We start from the raw sequence: 22,381 nt of genomic DNA, 5'->3' as shown, positions 1-22,381 counted from the left end.
AGATTTTTGAAACTGATTTTCTTTCCACAATCTAGTTTTATCGTTAACAGAACTTCTTCTTCTTCATCCGCCTCTTGTTCTTGTTCATACCTGACTTCACGTCTAGACATCTCGTCATGGAAAACATCACCACTGTCAAGCTGAACATTGTACCAACCACTGTGCTTTCCTCCTACTTTACCTCCGTGTCCAAGAACTATTCCTTTTTCCCATTTGCCATTGTCTAGGATCTCAATTCTGTCATTTCTTTTTAGTACACTTGCAGCATTTTTGATTGTACCATCCTCGTTGAATTCTGGTGACGGTTTTTGATTGACCTTTCTCCTTTTCCTACCTTTGTTGATGTTGTCTGCTGCTGGGATGTCGTCTCCCTCGTTGTTTGTTGGAATTTCCCTTGATTCCTGTGAGTGTTCTTGATCCGGTTGCTCTTCTTCAGCTGTTATGGGAATTTCTGACTCTTCTCCCGTAGGAGTCACTACTTCTTTTGGTATGGGTATATCCTTCTCTTGAATCGTTAGTCTATGCCAATCAGGTTCTTCTGGGACTGCTGTCGTGCTTCTTGTTCTTATTGTGCTGGGTTTCTCAGTGTTTGTTGTTTCATCAGCCTTTTCTGCGACTTCGTTTTCCTTGGCTATTATGTCGTTAGCCAGACTTTCACCTGCCTTTTTCACTCTGTTGGCACTGACTCTATAGTAGATTGATCCAATTCTGAGAAATAAGACTTTGCTGTCTTGAAAAACTACCTTAGCTGGTCCTCTCCAGGTATCCTCTGTCTCCTTTTTAAAGTAGACAATATCTCCTTTGTCATATATGGTATCTGACACTCTAATCTTTGCTTTCAGAGCCTTCTTAAGCCTTTCGCATCTTTCTGCTTTGGTATATTCAACTCTGGCTGCGTGAATGGCATTGAGTGTATCAATTAACTCCTTGCTCTTCTGTGGCTCTTCCCAAGCTGGAGGAGGATCCTCAAGTATGTTTGGTAGCCTTATGGATTTACCGAACACTAATTGGTACGGAGAAAATCCTCGTACACTGGACATGGAGTTTACTGCATTTATTGCCCATGCTAGGGCTACATCTAGTGGCATGTTTGGATAATCTCTGGCAATGGCAGTAATGATAGAGTCTGTAGTCATGTGGTTTCTCTCAACGATGCCATTCTGCCACGGGGAATTCGCACCCGTGGACAGAAGTTGCACGTTTAACGCACTGGCTACCTCTCTCATCAACTCATTCTGAAACTCTGTGCCATTATCCGTTATTATCTTATCTACTCTACCAAATGTAGGTAGCCATTTGGTCGTGAAGGCATTAATGATTGCTTCTGGAGTCTTGCTTCTTATAACCGCAGCAACTTGATATCTAGTGAAGATATCTATCATATATAATATGTAGATCCCTTTATGCTTGTTCCAGACCTTCAGATCCATTCCCAATACTTGACCGAAATCATTCGCCATTGGAGGTGCCACTGCTGGTCTGTCTGGGGTGCGAAGGCGCAGTATACAGCCCTCACATCTTTCCATGATTTTATCAATCATTTTTGAGAATTTATCCTGCCACTTTCCTGCCTCTTTAAGTATGGTAACGAACTGGTGTTTTGGTCTATGACCAAATTGTCTGTGTATCTTTAGTAACGATTTCATCTGAATCTCATCATTATTTTCATCTAATTCTGCTATGCATACTTCTTCGATCTCTTCTTTGTTGTTTAGCAGATCTACGACATAGTGTCCTGCGCTAGTTGTTGTCAGAATTAGAGGTTTGCCATTCATGGATGCCTTATCGTTCTTCATGTCCAATACTATTCCCAATCTTTTCATATCACCTTTTGATAATAGTAGCGGAATATCAGAAGATACAATGTCCAATTCTAATTTGTTGTCGTCACCACCTAACTTTGTTGGGATTACATATTTGGCCTGGGATTTTAGTTTTCCTTGGTTGCCAAACATAAAGTATTTGTTGCTCGGTAATGGTCCTACTACCTTCTCTTTCATGGGCTTTGGAAGGGCTTCCAGGTAAATTTTTAACCATTTTTCACCTGCAATACTAGCCGTACATGCTGTATCCAATGCTGCTTTGTTAAGCGCTTCTGCTGTGAATTTGTTCATTTCTTCAAGTTTTTCTGAACAATATACTGCACAGAAAACATTCCCTTCCTTATCTTGTTCTGATTCTGAGTCTGAAATTGGTAGCAATACTTTTTCTTCTTCTAAGGTATCATAATTCACTACATATGCTGTTTTGTAGTTTTTGTTTTGTTGTCTCTTTTGTTGGTTTTCAAATGTGTCTGGACAATCTTTTATTAAATGTGTCACCGCTCTACAACTAATGCATTGCATAGGTTTACCATCGGGACCTAGTGGGTTTTTGGGTTTTGTTCTAATGAAGGTTCTATTTTTGTTTTCATTTGAACCATAATTGCCCCTATTCACCCCGTTTCTATTTTGGTTTCCGTTTCTGTAATTTTGGTATCCTTTATTCTGCTTTGGCGGCGGTTTCCAACCTCTACTTATGTAAACTTCGTCTAGGCTAATGTCGTCGTCCTTTCTGGATTGCGATTGAGAAAGGAAAGATTCTTCGCCGTTGCTTTTTGGTTTTGTATTAGATATTCCTTTCCCGATAATTTCTCGCAGTTTTTCTTTGACGATTTCATATCTTTTGCCGTCGCCGGCTCTAACATTCGCTACGGACCGCATTATCATGAATTCGTGGTCGTTTAAATCCGAAGTTAACAATAAGTCTACAGCCTTGCACATATCATATTCTGGCCCGCCAGGGATAAGTTTTAATTGCTTTGCTTTAGAGTATAATTTATCAAACTCTATTATATAGTCGTTAAGCGTTTGGTCCCGTTTCCGATGGATTACTTTAAGTGCCGCGTGTGTATCATAGACGTCTTTTTCGCTGTCTGTCCAAAATCTTGTTTTTAAAAATGCAATGATCTTGTTCACCCCCTCGGTATCTTCTACCAAGGAATCAGGGGGACAATTCTTGTAAATATCTTCTCTTAAAGTTGCGCCGTATCTATCGCTTGAAATTGGGATTTCTTGTGCTAAAAAAAAACCCTGTTGCTCTTTTGGTATATGACAAGTTTTAGACCATGCTGTAACGCATTTACACCATGTATCGAATTCGGCGTAATCTTCTATTTTAGGGACTGGTAACGGTTTCCCAAATCCTATCCATTTTTCTTTCTCCGACTCCCCTTTTTCAGTTTCTGCCATTTTAGATTCTGGGCTAATAACTATTTTTGGTATTATAAACCCCTGTGTTTTTGTGTTTATATTCATCCACGGTCTCGCCCCCGTCCGTTTTGGTATTAATCAAACCCCTCACTGAATTTGATATTTTTGTATTGTGCCCACTGCTGAATAACAACTTTTGTTATGTTTCAAATCCCTCGCTGAATTTGTTATTTTTATATAACCCACCGGTTCTCTCTACATTTGATATGCTTCAACCCACTTGAGACTTTCTCTAAACACCTTTAGTTAGTCTTTAGTATCACGCTTGATTGGGTTTTAATTCACTTCAAGAGAAAGAGAAAAAGATGTTTTTCTAGTTAATAGAGGTCCTGTAGTCTTATTTGCTCTTGCTGCTACCATTGAAAGAGTTACCTAAAACGGTAGAGCAGTGCAATTATGACAGCTGTCCCAATTTAACAAGAACGAACACATTCACATCTCTCTCTGAAACAATAATGAACTTTGATATTGATATATAATTTAGCCCAGAATCAGTTTTACTTTCTGCAATAGAAAAAGCCCCATAAACAAATAAAGTTTAAATAATGATTTAACAACAACATAACAAATAATAAATATATTTTAATTAAACATTTGGTATTGGTTTAACAAGGATGTATGTCTTCATAGCTTCTCCTTCCCTACATTTGATATGGGTCTATGGTGCTCCAACAGTTTGGTATAGGTAAATTCCTAAAACATAACAAATCATAATTTGTGACAAAGACTTACTGCTTTCTTAATTTCTTTTTAGATTGAGAAGGCGATTGATACATATGAAAGAATCCTAAGCATCATCCCAGATCATAAAGAGGCCAAGGAGTCCATAATATACCTGAAGGGTGGTCCTGCTCCTGGACAAGTGATTGACCTGGTTGATGACGTTGACTCCAGACAACAGAGGACTCCATCTCCATATGGCAGAGGACGTGGAGCAACACCACCACAACACAGGCAGAGCAACAATCATGATCATTTGACACCATCAGGTCAACGCCAGCAACCGCCTCTTGATCAAGAAAGGCATCGTGGCTATACTAAAGAACATCCAGAAAAAATTAATCAGAGTTATGATGAAGACCGTCATTATAACAACCAAAGAAGAGATCCTTCTAATGATAATGCAAGAAGAGGTTATGAGGATGAAAGAAGAGGACACGAGTCCTCCTCAGTAGGGCGACATCAGAATGAAGATACACGAGGCAGAGAGTATGATGGTAATGGATATAATAGGGAAGAAGAAAGAGGAGCTCCTATTCGTTCCATTGCAGGGGATACGAGAATTGAGGATGATAGATTGTCAGGTTAGTACCTACAATTTATATTTAAATTTTTAAAGAAAGAGCGTTGTAGCAGGAATTATTATGTAAACTATGTAAACAAAACAACGAATAATCTGCCCAGTTATATTACCAAGGTTCCTAAGAAAATTTTGGTGATATACTAAGCTCTTTGCGAGATCTTAATATACATGCACATACAATTTATTACTTTTATATGATTTGTAAAATACATACCTTGTCTATTCTAAGCTTTTAATTAAAAATAATTGCATAATTGTAATGGATAATGGATATTTGTATGGATAAAAATAGAAAATTCTTCATTCAATCAATAGAACATATCTAATTAAAATATAATTGATAATATTATCTTTTGTTTATTATTTTAGCTGTACGGGATGAACAAAGATCCTCGATGTCAAATTCAGAATTTCATTTGGTAAATATTTTACCTATAACCATGCATGCAGCACAGGATTCCTTTTTCTTTTCTTATCTTTTAATAAAACTTTGTAAACAGGGTGGTTTTATACGTGATCAACAAGATTTTTTTGCTTAATGCATCATATTTAAACGTATTAGGAATCACTTTTCCAAAATTCATTGTATTAGGTCACGCACCATGTGTAAAAATGTATAAAATAAAAAATGGACATACAGAATTTCTGGTAATGATTCTATATTAAATTTTAACAAACTTTTCCACGAATCAACTATCATGCAAAGGTTTAAATTAGGGTTGGGCCGGATATTTTTTTGGCCGGATACCGGATATCCGGCTGATTTCAAATGCCGGATATCCGGTATCCGGCCAACGCCGGATATCCGGTTATCCGGCCAAATTACCGGATATCCGGCCGGATAACCGGCCAAATTACTACATATTAAAGTATCAAAAAAGGATATAGTCCCTTTCGTGGCAACGCATTCGGGGGTATTTTTGTATTTTTCGATTCGATTCGTTGTATTTTTAAAATTGCTTTTTATAGGTTATTTTAGGTTAGGTTAGGTTATATTTGGTTAGGTGATTGCCCCGCAGGGTTAGGCAATTGGCCCCGCAAGGTTAGAGTCCCCCAAGAGGGGCTAGAAATAGGAGGAAAGCTACTGTGAAAATACGAATAATCGCTCTTTAAGGGGCGTTGCCACGAAAGGGACTATACCCGCAAAAAAATTATTCATAAACTGATGTTTTATATTATACTAGCGGCTGCGTCACTAGTATCTAGGAATATTAGAAAGGACATGAAAGTGCAGAAAAATAACTCAAAACCTTACAACGACTTTTTTATAAAAATTAAACAACCTAAAACCACCCTGGGACCTATAAGAAGCTTCACTCTAAAGGAGAACCATATCGGTTCAGCGGTTAGCGAGATCCTTCACTACAGACAAAAAAAGCTTACTACTTTATATAATAGGATAAAATTAAGGTTAAAACTTAAAAATTAGGTAACTATTAAATAATCTTTCTTCTTAGCAAATAAATCTAATTAACTACTACCCTCAATCTGTAATATCAACCCCTAACGGTAGGAGGATGGGCGGGGAGGTGGCGTTGAATGCCTGCCCCCCCCCCCCCCCTCCCTCTGTTTTTTCTATCCCATTTTCTGTGTATAAAAGGTAGATGGATATAACTGAGTGACTTTCGAAATATGGGTATGACACACATTTTAGAGTTGAAATTTTTTTAATATCTCCTTCCTGGCGGGCACAGGATGCCAGCAAATCTGGTAAGGTCATTCAGGTAAAAAGTAAAAACATTTTTTTACTTAAACAAAGCATTTCATGTTATCTAATACTAAAATGTCCTATAGACATACATCCTCATATGTAATATAGGTGTTCATTCGATTTCAGGTTCCAGGTATAATCCTGCAATTCCTGAACCTCCAGGTCTCCAGAAATCTTTAAACGGTTCCTGTGACCGCAAACTTTTACTTGAAGATTTCAAATTTTAAACTTTTTTATATATCTTCATGACATATTACAATTTCATAAAATCCGTTGCTGTTTACCTGCCAACCGTCGGTTTGCGGCTGGCAGCTGCCAAGTACTGCTGCCACCGCCAAAATTTATGTTTTGATATTTCTAATATAAAATTTACATAAGGATAAACATATTCAGAAAAAATTGTTTTTCTAGCTTCAATAATAAGAAAATTACAGCCATTTAAGATAAAAAAAACAGAGATTTTTGTTGAAAAATATAAAAGATTATATTGCCGGATATCCGGCCGGATAGTTTCAATATCCGGTATCCGGCCGGATATTGAAAATGGCCGGATATCCGACCGGATATCCGGCCCAACCCTAGTTTAAATCCGATCGAAAGTACAGTTAACAACCGACCCTAAATTTAGAAACCTTCGCTTGAATTATCAGACATCATTGGAACAAAATACCTAAGTTATATGTTGACTGAAGTTAATGTTTTTAAATATTATTTAAAATGTATGCCTCCTATACCAAAACCTAACTTTAATAATTTGCAGGACACCCGTCAGCCCCCGCCTGGCTATATGGCCCCCATGCCCAGCATGCACTCCGCCCCACCAGTACAGCACTCATTCAGAAATAAGGAGGAGGAGATTGCCTACAATGAGAAGGTGGAAATGTTCCTCAGGGCAACCAACTCGGCTCCCAGCTATAGACACCAGGTAGTTTCAAGATTTTTTTGTTTGCATGGAAAAATGAAATTTATAAAATGAATTAAAAGACACTTTAAAAGTAAAGATCAGATGTTGAGTTGAATATCCGTTTTATATAGTAAGTGTGTGTAGCCATTATTTCTTAGTGTTTGGACCTTAATAGTCATGGAGTAGGACGAGAAGTAGCCAATAAGGTCATCAAGCTCCACGTTCAAGTACATTATGACTTGACCATCAGGGATAAGATATAGATCAAAAAATGTTTTCTTTTGTATTTTTTGATATCTTTAAACTAAATGTCAGTCCCTCATTCCCCACTTCAGCTTATTACCTCACCTTGGTCCAGGGGTGTATATTCTTCATGGGATCCCCGGCTCAGGGGGGGGGGGGGGGAATAAAAAATAAGTGGTTGGAGGGGAAAAAAATGTAAAAATTAAGAAAACTGAAAACATTTTTTCCATTTCCCCCCTTCTTGGTGAAAAAAATGTGTGGTAGGAGAGAAAACATAAATAAAATACAGAGTTCTTTAAATATTTTTCCATTTTCCCCCCAACTTGGTGAGAAAAAACTAGGGGGGAAAAAAAAAATTGTCGCCGGGGAAAAAATATAAATCTTGTGCAGAATATACACCACTGCCTTGGTCTGAGTATGGCATTTGTCTAACTTAAATCCATCCTAAATAATCATAAATGTGATAAGCCTTGTATACTTAAATTTTCTGCCCCTAAAATTACAGATAAAAACACAGCCAGAGTTAAAATATTTAAGATAAAATTTTTTTATTTAGGAAAGCCACCACCGCAGATCGGAAAGAGACTATAGTCGTCACTCTGGAGGAGAATACAGAAGTAGTAGAAGCTCAAGATACACCAGTAGCAGACGGAGCTCTAGCCGGGATAGGAAGGAACACAGGTACACTTTATTTCTTAAGTTTGTTTTATATCTTATCCTTGAAAACCGATTTTGTACTTATCTTTTACTTCTGTGTACACCCCTATTGTTTTACCTTTTTCCAGCAATTAAACACATTTTAATTTGTATTAAGTATAATACCTAGTCATTTATTAATCCAAGCTTATTTTTAACTACCTACTGTAATTATGATTAGATTTTGGTTTTTCAATGGATTTGTGAATCGATATAGAAAAGCTACAGTTTTTATGAAAATGTTTATATTATTGTAGACATGGCAGCAGTCATCACCGAAGTTCCCACCGAGATGAATATTCACACAGTAGCTCCTCAAGAGACCATCACAGAAGTGACAGAAGCAGAGACTATAAAAGATCACATGAAGAAAGTTCAAGCTCTAGACAAAGAAGTAGGTCAAGGTAAGTGAAATCATTAAATTTTTCGGGTTAAATGGAGTCGAGCGGAGTTATTAGACGACTAATTTTAATGCCCCTTTTACTCCTCACCCACCTAAAAAGTTTAAATGCTCGTTCTGTTATTCGTTAGCTTGATAACTTTATATTGAATCTTGATTGAGTCGTACAAAGTAACAGTGTTCTATCTTTTCTTTTCTTTTTATCTACATGATGGGTAATAATGTTTGTTTTTCTTTCTTTAATCTACCTATTACAATTCAATTCTGAAAACTGTAGTCAACTACCTATCCAATTTATTTTGATTTCGCGCCATTTTATTTGAAATTCCTGATCGGAATTGATTGTGTCTGATCTCTCTGATAGAAGGAGTAGTATTTTAATAAAACTTTGGTTGCGACGTTGCTTGGATTGACAATTTTTTGAGCCAGACCAAGGTCACCTGAATTCAATTATATTATTTAGGGAAAGAATGGAGCCGACAAGAGAAAGCGACCAACAACACCGCGGGGAGCAGGATCAACAGGAGCAGCAGCATAGAGAACACCAGGTGGAACAACGGGAAATCAGAGAAGTTTCCCCAACTATCAAAGAGATCATTGTTGATTTGGAAAAGGAAGAAAGGTAAGTCAAATTAAGAACTTTTAAAATCTTTTATAATTTTAAAAATAAAGTAACAGGATGTCTTATCTGCCCATCAGTTCTTTTAAAGGACCCCACTAACCGTTCAACCGATATGGTGTGCCTTTATAAGTTTATAGTGAAGCTTCAAACAGGCAAGGGTAACTCCATCCTCTAAAAAGGAACCAACCCTAGAAAAAATATATCCCCTTCCCTCCCTCTCCCTCTAAAAAATATAAGTTGAGGGTCGTCTCGTCATTCCTTAAATTGCCCCTAGCGGCCAGGTAGTGAAGTACAAAGATTTTTTTTCCATTTAAATAAGTAATTAATAAACTATTTAAATGTTGAAATTATTTTTCAGGGCAGTTAAAGCTAAGAGTGTAAGCAAGACCTCACTGTCACCTTTGCTTGAAATGCTCAAAGAAGACGAAACTCTCCGTCAGAAGCTTGCCTCGCACTTGGCCATGGACAAGGACCAACTTGTTGCAAAGTTGGCATCCAGTGAAAAGGACGAGAAAAAGAAAAAGAAGAAAAAAGACAAGGACAGAGAAAAGTCGGCGAGCAAATCGAGGTATTGTATTTAGATTTGAACGATTACTAATCTCTATTATCTACACTCATCAAATGCCCTGCATAACCAACCTTCAACATATTATTAAAGTAACAGGATGTATGTATGTACAGCATGACCCTCAAAAAAGTAATTTTAAGCATCTGCAGCCCATATTTCTCAATGAATTATTAAAAAATGCATATGTCCTTGTTCTCCATAGTATTCCACGTAAGTAGATATAAAAATATTTTTTTTACCTCCATTAACACCGGAGATTTTTAGAGCTAAAGTTTTGAAAAAGTGACTGAGAAAAAGAATTTTTTTTGTTTCTCTTATTTTTTGGATGGTTATATTATGTTTTTCTGGCAACTGAATAATAAGACACAAAGAAAAACAAGTTAACTAAATATTTCTTTTTTATTCCACCAAAAAATATCAATTTTTAATGGCAAAAAATACTACTGAATGAATTGATTATTTGCAAATTTTAGGTTATTTATTAACCCTTATTTATAGAAAAGGATTAAATATGACAGTTGCTCCGCCTACTTTTCTGACATCTTAATTATTTAATAGGGGGTAAATTAAGCTTTTTAGACTAAAAATCATTATGTTTTATTTTTATTTTCTTTATAACTTTTTTGTTATTAAAGTTAGGATTGTGAAACAAAAACAATTTTCCTGCTATATTCATAGAGATTTATTTGGTTTTTTAATCTTAAACAATTTTGCCTAATAAGTAAGTTTTTCAAAATATCATTAAACTAAAAAGACTCAAAAAATATGTGTAAAAAAATGCTTTTTACTCAAAAACTAAATTTTTTATTTCATTTTTGTATAAAGTTTCTGCTAGTAACAAAAATAAAAGGATTTCTAGCTTAATTTTGCTAAAAAAGTCGTTTCATGTTAAAAGTTACTTTTTCCTCAGTCACTTATTCAAAACTTTAGCTCTAAAAATCTCCGGTGTTAATGGAGGTAAAAAAAATATTTTTATATCAACTTACGTGGAATACTATGGAGAACAAGGACATATGCATTTTTTAATAATTCATTGAGAAATATGGGCTGCAGATGCTTAAAAATACTTTTTTGAGGGTCATGCTGTATGTATGTATGTCTATCTGTACCAAAGAACCTCGCTTACTGCTAAACTGATAGGGTTTCCTTAAAGTGCGTGTAGCTTCTCATATGTCATAGAAGGTTTATCACTATTCGGGAATGGTACCAAAACCTTCCAAAGATAAATGACCTTTTCCCCCATAACAGTTTTTATTTTTAAAACTAAATATTGTAAGCGGGGTGTGGGAAACATCTCCCTCCCCATCTCATGGGTCTCTTGTTGAGTAGCTGATAGTAAATTATGAACTATTAAAATTACCGTATGTATAATAGTTTAATTTTTAAATAGATCCCCCAAGAAGGAGAAGAAAAAAGATAAGAAAAAGAAGAGAATAAAATCAGAAGACGACGGAGGAGTTATTGAGTTGAGTGACTCCGAGGACCCCATCAAAAAATCCGCGAAAAAGAAAAAGAAAAAATCTGTTGATTCAGACAGGGATGAGAAGAATAGTAGTGATAATGAAAAAGAAAGTAAGGAGCCGACGAAACACAGCGTTATGGATTCTTTCTTCACAACAACTAAAGGCAAGGGAATGCCTCCTATTAATCCGTTCAGACCAAAATCAAAGTCGAAATCAAGAGACAAATCAAAGTCAAGATCAAGGTCACGTGACAGGCGGTCAAGGTCACGCGACAAACGGTCAAGATCTCGCGACAAACGGTCAAAATCTCGCGATAAACGGGCAAGGTCACGTGACAAACGGTCTCGGTCAAGATCTCGTGACAAGCACAGCACAAGGCAAAGATCAAGGTCACGAGACTATCGGCGTAGATCGCGGTCACGTGATGATCGTAGGAGGTCACGGTCACGTGACAGACACAGGTCGCGGTCACCTGAAAAGCGAAGAGATAAATCCAAGTAAGGCCAAGCTATAATTGATTGTTATTAATTTACTTTTATAGAGTGATCAACACATTTCATTTAAACATGGTATTTTTATTTGATAAGTCCCAATACACAGTGTTTCATTGTTTAATTTAAACAAATCATCAGTTGGTTTATAAATGAAAAGACATGATATTCAAATGAGTACTTGACTTGCACATATTTATTTTATTATACTTATTTACCACGTAATTTAAAGAATACCTATTTCATTGACACGAACAATAATAATTTAGGTCAAAATCCATGGAACATTCTTCTGGAAATATTAATTCAAATCCAACAACTGCAGTCAAACAGGAAGAAGGAGGTATTATTCAGATCAAGAAAATCAATACAGATATTCCTAAAGATGCCTCAACTAAAAAAGGTAGCAATATTTTACTTTGTTCAAAATGGAATGAAAGTTATTGTTTAATTTGTAGTATTTGTTACTTTGGTTGTCCGATTTTCATGTTTTGATATACTACGAATGGTATTCCTTAAATGCTTTATTTTAGTCTTAGAATAACTTTTTTTTTCAAATCCAGGGTGTTTCCTTAACTTGTTATGTTGACTGATATGTTCCAATGCAAAGGGATGAGATACTAAGATATTTAGTAATGCATGAGCGCCAGATCCTAATCAATAACATCAAATGTTAGACCCATAGACGTCCAGCAGGGGGGAAGGGTGAAGGGTAAAGTGGTGTTCAACCTTTTAAAACTTTGAAACCTCTCATTTTTACTCCCTTATAAGTTTGAAAAACACATTATATAACCCCATAGAATCATTTAAAATTAACCCCTTATCCCCCCCCCCCCTTCCCCAAAATAAAAAGCTTGGAATGTCCATGGCTAGACACCTATTCCTTACTGCCTGAGCTTACTCATTATTACTAAACCATTGTCTCTGTGGCTGGTGTTCTACAATAATCAACTTTTATAAGGAGGCTAGCTTCAAGTTAGATTTTTATTTTGCTCAAAATTCCTAACGAACTTCTATCAAAAATTAAGAAAAAAACAAAATACATTCAAAGTGATATTTTCAGGTTTATGGATACCAGTAGGAGAAGATAGTATCAGAGAGTCTGTTTTGATGACTGTTAACAGGTCAATTTTTTAAAAATCTTATCTAAATTTTTAAATCAATGTTTTGAAAAAGAGTGATAATGTATCATGCACAAAATTATATAAACAGATATTAGCAATTTTTAAATTCATATATTAGAATGATTCCTTTTCAATTTTAGAGGTTTTGATTTATACACAAATAAACAACCTATAACCTAAATCTATGAAAATGAGTATTATAGACGTCCAAGGGAGGGGTAAAGTGGGGATTACCCCCCCCCCCCCCCCCCCCCCATTTAAAATTTACCCCTACCCTGGGGGTACCGTATGATGCACCCCCAACCATTTAGTAGGGGGTATTTACCCCTCCAAAACAATTTTGGGGGGTAAACAAAATTTACCCCTGCCAACAGATTTCAGAGGGGGTAATAACCCTCCCCCCCAAGAAAATTTTACCCCCGGGGTAAAAATTTTGGGGGGGGGGGGAAAAATTTGCCCCCCTGAAAAACGAATTACCCCCCCCCCCCCAAAAAAAAAAAAAAAAAGCTTAGACGCCCCTGATGAACATATTCTTAAATTATGATTAATTTTAGGATGGAGCAACTGAAGCAAGGACTAAATAGTTCTCACCCAAGCAAACCTAAATTTGATCCACACAAGAAGATAAGTTTGAGTACAGAGGCTCCTCCTCCCACTAAAGATTATGATGTCACTTATGATCCCAAAATAGGTTAGATGTTTATTTTTATATAATAAGGGCAAGAACCTGTAAGAAGTAAAATATTATAAAACCATGGACCATAACCATTATAAACCATAAAACTATTAACTAATATTGAGAACTCAAACGGTTCCGAGGTTTCTTAGATCTTCAAGGAAAAATACTTTCAAAAAATTGTTTATGTACAATTCATTTGAAGTATAGCGTTAAGAAAAGGGGTGAGGCGGCGGATGTGCCACTTTTTGAAATCAAAAGTAAAACGTAAAAATGATCTCAGCCCATAAAAGAGTTACAGCTCTAAAATTCGACACAGCAGTTGCTTTTGTGGAGAACAATATGGAACTGTGAAGAAACGGCGACAGAACCGCCGCTCCCGCCGAAAACTGCCGTTTCCCGCCGTTTTTTCCCTTTTTTCGCCAAATTAGACAGTCATGATATTGTTGCAGGAATGTATATCCGGGTGCCCAGGCAGGTTGTTGATGACTCGGGAGATGCAAAGATAAGCCTGGCAGAGAAAATGGCCGCCAGAGGCAAGAGTAAGATGGATCAGGAGTACAGAAACAACTCGGAGGTTGTACTAACCGAGGAAAGGATAATTAGGTCCGTATCTTCGCCCCAAGACAAGTCCCGAAGTCCAAGCAAACACTCAAAATCCCGACGTAGTCGTTCACGAAGTCGCAGTGGAAAACGCCGGCGTAGTCGTTCCCGCAGCGGAGGAAAATCCTCCAAACGAAGCAAGCGCAGCAGATCTCGTAGTAGAAGTAGACGAAGGTACGTTTATTTATTTGTTTCAGTGTATTTTCATAATATGTATTCCTATTTATAAAAAATAATAACCGTACAGTCGACTTTTAAATACTCACGAACTATACGCTGTATATAGGCGGAGTAGAAGTAGGTCCAAGAGTCGCAGGAGTAGAAGTCGTCATAGGTAAACTTATTTATAGTATCTTCGCTACTCAGAGGACACTGGGCTGTTTATTATACTAGTCCCCAAAGTTTTATAATAGTCTTTAGAGTTTTATTCGTCGACTTAATAACTTTGGGGACTTTCAGTGAGTTTTGATTGGTTCGATCTTTAACTTGAGTGTCCAAACGTTTCACCAATGCCTAATTGTAATCTACAGAAGAAATCATTATTGGAAAGAATATTAATTTATCGACCATTGTCTTATCTCTTTAGATCCCTGTTCGCTACTACATATAAGCTTGACTTCTATTTAAGAATTATTTTTTTGTAATGAAGCCTTTATATTTATATTAATATTTACTTAATGATATCATATTATTCATAATTCATAAATATAGCGCCTGACGTTATTGTACTTATCTAATTCTAGATCCCACCATGATTATAAGAAATCCAGCTCCCATTATTCCTCCAGCCATACTAACTATCCAGCAGCCAGTGATAAAGATGATTGGAATTATAAAAGTAAGTATTTTAGAAATATTGAAATTGTGTGCAAGTGTTCAGTCCCTTTGTACTCACTGTTCACTCTTCTCCTGAAATACAAAGGGGGGGGGGGGGTTAATGCAACCATCTCGTAACCAATGTATAAATGGCACTTAGAATTCTAATTTCGATCTGAAATTTTGCATGAGTAATCCTCGGTAGGTCTATTTCCCCTAAATTGAACAAAAAGTTAAAAAAGTAAAGGCTAACAGCTCAGCCGTTTTTAGGCTATTTTTAGGGCAAATCTGTCCTAGATTGCGTAGCAATCAACTTTTTAAAACATATATTTGCTTTAAATCATGTGAAATGATACAAAAACATTTTTAGTACCAGCAACTACCGGCTAGAACCGTTTGAAAACGTTTTGTAGCGGCAAAGATTATTATGTGCTGGATTTGCCTTGAAAATAGCAAAAAAAAATTGCTGAACGGCTGAGCCGCCAGCCGTTAGCCCTTACTTTTCCAACTTTTTTTCAATTTAGGAAAAATAGACCTACCAAAGATTCCTCACGCAAAATTTTAGATCGAAATTCGAATTATAAGTGTCATTTATGCATTGATTACGAGATGGTTGCACTAACCCCCCCCCCCCCTTAATAAGGAACAATAAAGATGCAAAGCAACATGTAAAAATGCCAATTTTATACCTAATGTTTTATGTGTATAAGTTTTTCCTGATTTATTTTAAGATTACTAAAATTTAAATAGATAAGTCTGAATAATAATATATATTGTTTAGAAGATTCGAGTAACTCTGGAAGTGGATTTATGAAACCTAGAGAATAGGTTTTCAGTTATTCAGGTAAAATTGAAGCGATTTGATATAGGTCAAACTAACATGAACTATTATTCAATAAGCAGCAAAGCAATTTTATTCACATCATTTTTGATAAGACAAGAACAATGTCAGTCGCAATAATAAAGGAACTTCTTTTAAGTTCAGTAAATGTTGAGTTGTCTGGGTATTGGATTTGAAATAAGTCATTGCCACTTGTTTAATACTGTTAGACATTCCTGTCTTTACAGCTTAGTTATAGAGAAGCTACACTGCTAATAATTATTAAAAAGAACTTTTCAATCAAAAGACTAAAAAATGGCTCCTAATTGGTGAGAAAGAATAATACTAATGTTAATATATTTATCACTGTTTGACTTTAATTTTGTTAACAGCTAGCTTTAACAATTCACTGTGGGCTACAATTGAGTCAAGACAAAAGTAAGTGCCGAGCCCTGGGACCTATGTAGGGTGAAAATATACATAAATCCTTGATGATTCCATGTGGAGACAAAATATTTTAGCGGGGTCTTTTGGTTTTTTTTCAATTTAAAGTTCTGAAAAAAAATTGAAAAAAATATGAAAATTTTGAATAAAAAACAAACAAAAATTGATTTGTAATATTTTTTTTTATTTAAAGATACAAACAACTTATATAAATACTATAAGCTTTAAAAAATCACAATTTTCAAATTTAGACTTTCAATATAAAGATTTGTAGAAAAAACCTAACAACAAATTCTAACATATTTCTGATCAACATAGCAATAAAACGTCTTTTGCAAAATCTTTATCATCAAAAATAAATAGCACTTACTAAAGACTTTTTTTCGGCCACAGTAAAAGTGTCTGACTATGACGTCAGAAAAAATTAACAACTAACCAATGAGAGGCCGCTATATATTTTACCATTGTGAATACTGGCTTCTCATTGGTTATTTGTTAATTTTTTCTGACGTCATAGTCAGACACTTTTACTGTGGCCCTTTTTTTCATTTAAACTTATACTTTTCACATTAATTAACTTTAAAGATTGATTTTTTTAAAAAGAAAGGTTGCGTGATTTTTTTATTCATAATTAATTGCCTAATTTTGAGATTCAGATAAAAAACTTTACTACTTTATATTAATGGATAATCTTCTAGCAGCGGCTACGCCTCTAGAGGCATATGAGGCCCTTGGGTTGTTGGGGAAGTCGAACCCCCCTTACAATTACAGTTTTTTTTAATGAATAAGTCAAAAACATTTATTTTGGAGAGTTAATTCTCTTGGGATAGTGGTGGTACCCTTTCCTAAAATAGTTATAAACCTTACCAGGACATATAAAAAGCTACCATGTAAAGGAGAACCATAGTTCACAAAGACTCACATAGAACCTGTTACTTTATTATAAAGATACATATATACACAGAAACTCTATAATCAGAGTATGTCTGTTTGTTCATCCGTCTGTATAAAAACAATACAGAATATATTTATTTTGCTATAGCGGCTACGCCCTTTGAGGCCTTTAGGGGCACTTAAGAGGTGAAGAAGGGGTTGAATTCAACAACTATATTTTTATTTTAGGCTTAAAAAGAAAAAGTTTTTTTGTGTGTTGTGGTCCTTTTTTTAAGGGGCGATTTCTCTTCTCTTTCTCAAAAAAAGTTATAAACCTTCCAAGGACCAATGAGAAGCTACATAGTAAAGTAAAAAAAGAACCATATCAGTTCTTAAGCATCAGAAAGATGGACAAACAGACATCAATCTATTTTGTATCATAAATAGTGCTTTAAAGCAGGGAGAGAAATATCATCTGGAAAATAAAAATTTTCCTATCGTTTAAAAGTTATATCCCTGTATAAAAAAGATAGGATGTCCGTGTGTTTTTTCTGTCTGTGCCTGAAGTTCTTGCTAACCGCTGGACCAATTTGGTTCTTCTTTATTGACCTATCTTTTAGACTGATATAGGATCAACATATTAAGGAGTAGTTTAGTGTCTATTAATCCTTATATAAAAGTAACAGTTTCTGTGTCTGTCTGTTTGTGTGTGTGTGTGAGGGTGTCTGTCGGTACCGAAGATTCTTTGTAACCACTTAACTGATATAGTTCTTCTTGGTTCAAGTTTTTCATGGTCCTGAGAAGTTTTGAATTTAGAAAAAAATTAGTTCTTACCCAACATTTAAAAAAAACTTTTTCTTTTACATACTAAAACTGAAAGTAGGGGAGGGGTCAACTTCCCCCCACTTATCAAGGGCCCCTAGATGCCTCTAGGGGCAAAACCGCTAGTGATAAAATAATTTTTATCTTGAATTATGATTAAATTGTTCTTTTTCCATTTAATAAAATATAATTGTAATTATAAACCTCAAAGAATATCCAGAATTAGGTAATCGGATTTAACAAGGGAAAAAGACAACATCCATAATTAGTGAAGCTCTTAAGTTTAAAAGAATACAAATAAAGAAAATAGCAAGTGTAACATACAGATACAAAAATATATTAATCAGAGCAAGATGGGACAATGGGCTGTTTATTAGACTAGTCCCCATAGTTTAATATAGGAATTGGTTATTCGTTGGCTTAACTACTTAGGGGACCTATTGCGATTTTTGTTTGGTTGGATTATTAAATTAAGTGCCCAACATTTCAACCATTAACTGAAACATACAGAAGGGTTATCCATGTATCATATTTGGGAATGTAAATCAATTTAGCGGTCATTGTCTTATCCCTTTAGATCCCTTAATAGTAATTAACAATGATCAATGGTTTTTTTTTTCTATGTAGCTTCTCATTGGTTCTTGGAAGGTTTATAACTTATTTTGGGAGGGTACCTCCACCATCCTAGGAGAAATCAACCCCTAAAAAAGGACCCCATTTCACACATAAAAAATAACTTTTTCTTTTTAAGTCTAAAATAAAAATCTAGTTGTAGAATTCAACCACTTCCCCTCTCAAGTGCCCCTAAAGGCCTCTAGGGGCGTAGCCGCTAGTACCAAATAAATATATTCTGTAATGTTTTTATACAGACGGATGAACAAACAGACATACTCTGATTATAGAGTTTCTGTGTATATATGTATCTTTATAATAAAGTAACACGTTCTATGTGAGTCTTTGTGCACCAAGGGATCTCACTAACCACTTAACCAATATGGTTCTCCTTTACATGGTAGCTTCTTATATGTCCTGGTAAGGTTTATTACTATTTTGGGGAAGGGTACCATCACTATCCCAAGAGAATCAACTCTCCAAAATAAATGTTTTTAACTTTTTCATTAAAAAAAACTGTAATTGAAAGGGGGGGTTCGTCTTCCCCCCCCCCCCCCCAACCTAAGGGTCCCTATATGCCTCTAGAAGCGTAGCCGCTGATAGTAGAGTATCCAATGATATAAAGCAGTAAGGTTTTTTTATCTGAATCTCAAAATTAGGCAATTAATTATGAATAAAAAAATCACGCAACCTTTCTTTTTAAAAAAATCAATCTTTAAAGTTAATTAATGTGAAAAGTATAAGTTTAAATGAAAAAAAGTCTTTAGTAAGTGCTATTTATTTTTGATGATAAAGATTTTGCAAAAGACGTTTTATTGCTATGTTGATCAGAAATATGTTAGGATTTGTTGTTAGGTTTTTTCTACAAATCTCTATTGAAAGTCTAAATTTGAAAATTGTGATTTTTTTAAAGCTTATAGTATTTATATAAGTTGTTTGTATCTTTAAACAAAAAAAAATATTAAAAATTATTTTTTGTTTGTTTTTTATTAAAGATTTTCATATTTTTTTCAATTTTTTTTCAGAACTTTAAATTGAAAAAAAAACCAAAAGACCCCGCTAAAATATTTTGTCTCCACCTGGAATCATCAAGGATTTATGTATATTTTCACCCTACATAGGTCCCAGGGCTCGGCACTTACTTTTGTCTTGATTCAATTGTAGCCCACAGTGAATTGTTTCTTTTTCAGAAATTCACCACTGAAAGAACTTTTTCCAAGAGCTCTTAAAATAATATTTTCAATGCTATTTTGTCATTTTTGTTATAATTGTGTTCTTTGTTAATTTTTTGAAGAAATTTTGAATCCCGCATTTTTTTCAATATTTGCAAGTTTTTCAGCACTTTTGTATACATACTGTACTGTTATAATCTGATTTATTTATCTATGGAACTATTTCACGTGTTTTCATATATGAAAATTTTGATTAAATAAAATAAAGTTGTGTGATATTCATATGTTCTTATTTAGTATAGTACAACTGCTTATAATTAAGGATTTTTAATGTCCAAAGGCAAGACTATCATCCACTAATAGCAAGGCAAGACTATCATCCACTAATATAGCAAAGCAAGAATATTATCATAAAGCCATAACTAAATTTATATATGGAATATACGTGGATTTTATGACGGGGGAAAAATATCGTCAATTTAGCTTGCTAAATTGAACTCGTTTATTGATCCGTAGTTTCATCCAGTAGGAGGGGAGGGGATTGGTTGAAAGGGGTGGAAGTAGGGAATCGTCATTTTAGCCCGCTGCAAGTTTTAATTTAATAAGGAACAAAAAAATCCGGTGTAAGATCCAAGTAATAATATATCTATTGTTAACTAGCAGTCCAAAATTTAGTAAGTCACAAGATAAAGCTATGGCTTTATTATGATCAAAATTCGATAGAGAAAAATACTAAGTCTTCGTCTTAACAAAGTATCATTTAAAGATCGAAAATAAATAAATAATCGCTGCCAAATTTAATACCTAGCTGAGAAAGTAATACATTTTAAAAATGGATGTATAACATATGATATGTGGATGTTATGATAGGGGAATAATTGTCATTTTAGGTTGCTATTTCCTCTCATTTATTGGTCAGTTCGTTTATTTAGTAAGAGGGGAAAGGGTGGATCGTTATTTTTCCCTCTAAAAGATTCAACTTAGCAGAAAACATAATCTTGTGCAAGATCTAAGTAATAATAAATCCATTATTTTATATATTCCGTCGAGATTGCTAATCTTTCATATTAGCAATTGTATAAATACATCAGAATGAAAGCGGTTAAGGTGCCGTGTTGCCCAAAGTAATAGTTATTTCTTTTATCGTATTATAAACGGCTTTCCGCGGATATAGAATGTACAATTATAAGATTAAAACCAGTTTTTTTAGCCCCGAGGTGCCGAAGGCACGGGCTAAAAAACTGGTTTTTAACTTATGATTGTACATTTTTATATTCGTAGAAAGCTGGAAATAATACGATGCTAGACATAGTTTTTTTCGTATGGATAAGAACCGGTTCCTATCCCCTGGATTCGAATGAATACGAGAAAAGTATTTCCAACACTCCGCTGATTCAAAACTCTGTCGCTGAAATTTCTTAAAGAGTCGCAGGGCTCTTTATAATTGTTTCAACAAGGAGGGGCCTAAATGATACATGATGTAATGTGGGATGATTCCTGTATCGCTTTAAAGATACTTTGTTTTTCCCCGCTTTTTGTATGTAGCAAAGCTGCACTATATTTTAAAGTGTCTTGTTTAGAAACAGGATTTTTTTAGCTGTTCAAAGTTGGAAATGTGAATTACGCAGTAACTTTTAGGGCTTCTAAAATTTCCTCACCAGTGTGCGACGACTTGTCAAGTAACTTTTTCGTCCATAACATTGAAATGAAATGAATAAAAAGGAAATAAGATATGTACCAGTATTACTTCGAAACCGATGAATACCAACTGGATTAGAATCGGTTCTCAGCCATACTGAAAAGTACTAGCATAGTATTACAGACAATTTTCCCTGAATATGAAAGTAAAATTAATACCAGTTTTGTTCCCGCGTCTTTGGCCACTCGGGACCAACATGTTTTTAGCCTATTTCTGCTATTATATGTAAAAAATCAACACATATACAAAAAAAGTTAAAATTGCCAGGGTTTCCAGTGACTGTCTGTTTCTTAATAATATATGTTTTTAAATATAATGTCAAACAGCTTCGGCACCATTGTTTATTACTGAGCTTCGCTACATACAGATTATTTCATCCTTTTAATCTCTACTTTTTACAGCATGGTGTAATTCCCCCTGGGCATATATGATTACAAACTTGTTTTATACACTATCACTCTCATGAAATTAGCATAAGAAAGTTATAGGCGCACAGTAAGTAAAAGCGATTTAGAAGTTTTTAGTTTAGTTTCTTAACATATTTCATGGAAGAAGGTTTTCGTTATTTGAGTGATGATTCAATATTTGATAGATATGATAGTAAATTGAATTTAAAAGCTTGATTAATTTTCCTAAATTTCCCAGGAAGGAAGGGGACATTTCATGATTTTAAATTTACTGGTAACTAAAGTTCTAAGAAAACCTTTTATTTGTTGATTTAAACTTTTCGACTATTAATGTTAATCCGAATAAGTGATAAGTTGTTCTATAGTAATTGTTGATGTAAGTCAATTATTAGTCCATTGTCTTATCCCTGAAATCATTTAATTTTTCATAAATGGAAGTACATTTCCTTGATAAGGCATTAGTAAAGTGCAAATGTTAGTATGAATCATATAGGATGTATTACTTTAAGTATGTAATAAAGCCTATGCATAAAAGATATTTGCTTTTGATGATTTTTGTTAATTTTATGTTATGTCATAATTCATGTTTTATTCAAGTTTTAAAATTAACCAAATTTTTGTTGTGGGAAAATTCTTAGAATTAAAATTATCAGAAATTGGA

The 22,381-nt window shown here is 34.7% G+C and overlaps 1 protein-coding gene across 3 annotated transcripts in view; it reads left to right on the top strand.

Annotated features, from left to right (window-relative positions):
• Nucleotides 1-19,896, top strand: part of LOC145313409 (uncharacterized) — a 29,465-nt gene extending 9,569 nt beyond the window's left edge. For 2 of the 3 annotated variants that reach the window (XM_080152787.1, XM_080152789.1), the window contains 16 exons: nt 4,006-4,555; nt 4,924-4,973; nt 7,026-7,190; nt 7,969-8,093; nt 8,366-8,512; nt 8,972-9,130; nt 9,489-9,698; nt 11,089-11,658; nt 11,922-12,055; nt 12,716-12,776; nt 13,331-13,467; nt 13,905-14,229; nt 14,342-14,389; nt 14,799-14,893; nt 15,653-15,715; nt 19,633-19,896. In XM_080152787.1, the coding sequence (XP_080008913.1) occupies nt 4,006-4,555; nt 4,924-4,973; nt 7,026-7,190; nt 7,969-8,093; nt 8,366-8,512; nt 8,972-9,130; nt 9,489-9,698; nt 11,089-11,658; nt 11,922-12,055; nt 12,716-12,776; nt 13,331-13,467; nt 13,905-14,229; nt 14,342-14,389; nt 14,799-14,893; nt 15,653-15,699 (2,823 nt within the window). In that variant the 3' untranslated portion in view covers nt 15,700-15,715; nt 19,633-19,896. The remainder of the gene's footprint in view (nt 1-4,005; nt 4,556-4,923; nt 4,974-7,025; nt 7,191-7,968; nt 8,094-8,365; nt 8,513-8,971; nt 9,131-9,488; nt 9,699-11,088; nt 11,659-11,921; nt 12,056-12,715; nt 12,777-13,330; nt 13,468-13,904; nt 14,230-14,341; nt 14,390-14,798; nt 14,894-15,652; nt 15,716-19,632) is intronic. The other variant, XM_080152788.1, reaches the window with a different exon arrangement.
• The last annotated feature ends 2,485 nt before the right edge of the window (nt 19,897-22,381 follow it).

The sequence above is a fragment of the Acartia tonsa genome, chromosome 3 (genome assembly GCF_053477335.1).
Source record: "Acartia tonsa isolate MP-2025a chromosome 3, ASM5347733v1, whole genome shotgun sequence".
NCBI classification, from domain to species: domain Eukaryota; kingdom Metazoa; phylum Arthropoda; class Copepoda; order Calanoida; family Acartiidae; genus Acartia; species Acartia tonsa.
Note: the sequence above shows the minus strand (reverse complement) of the source record. Positions and strands in the feature narration are given on the sequence as shown.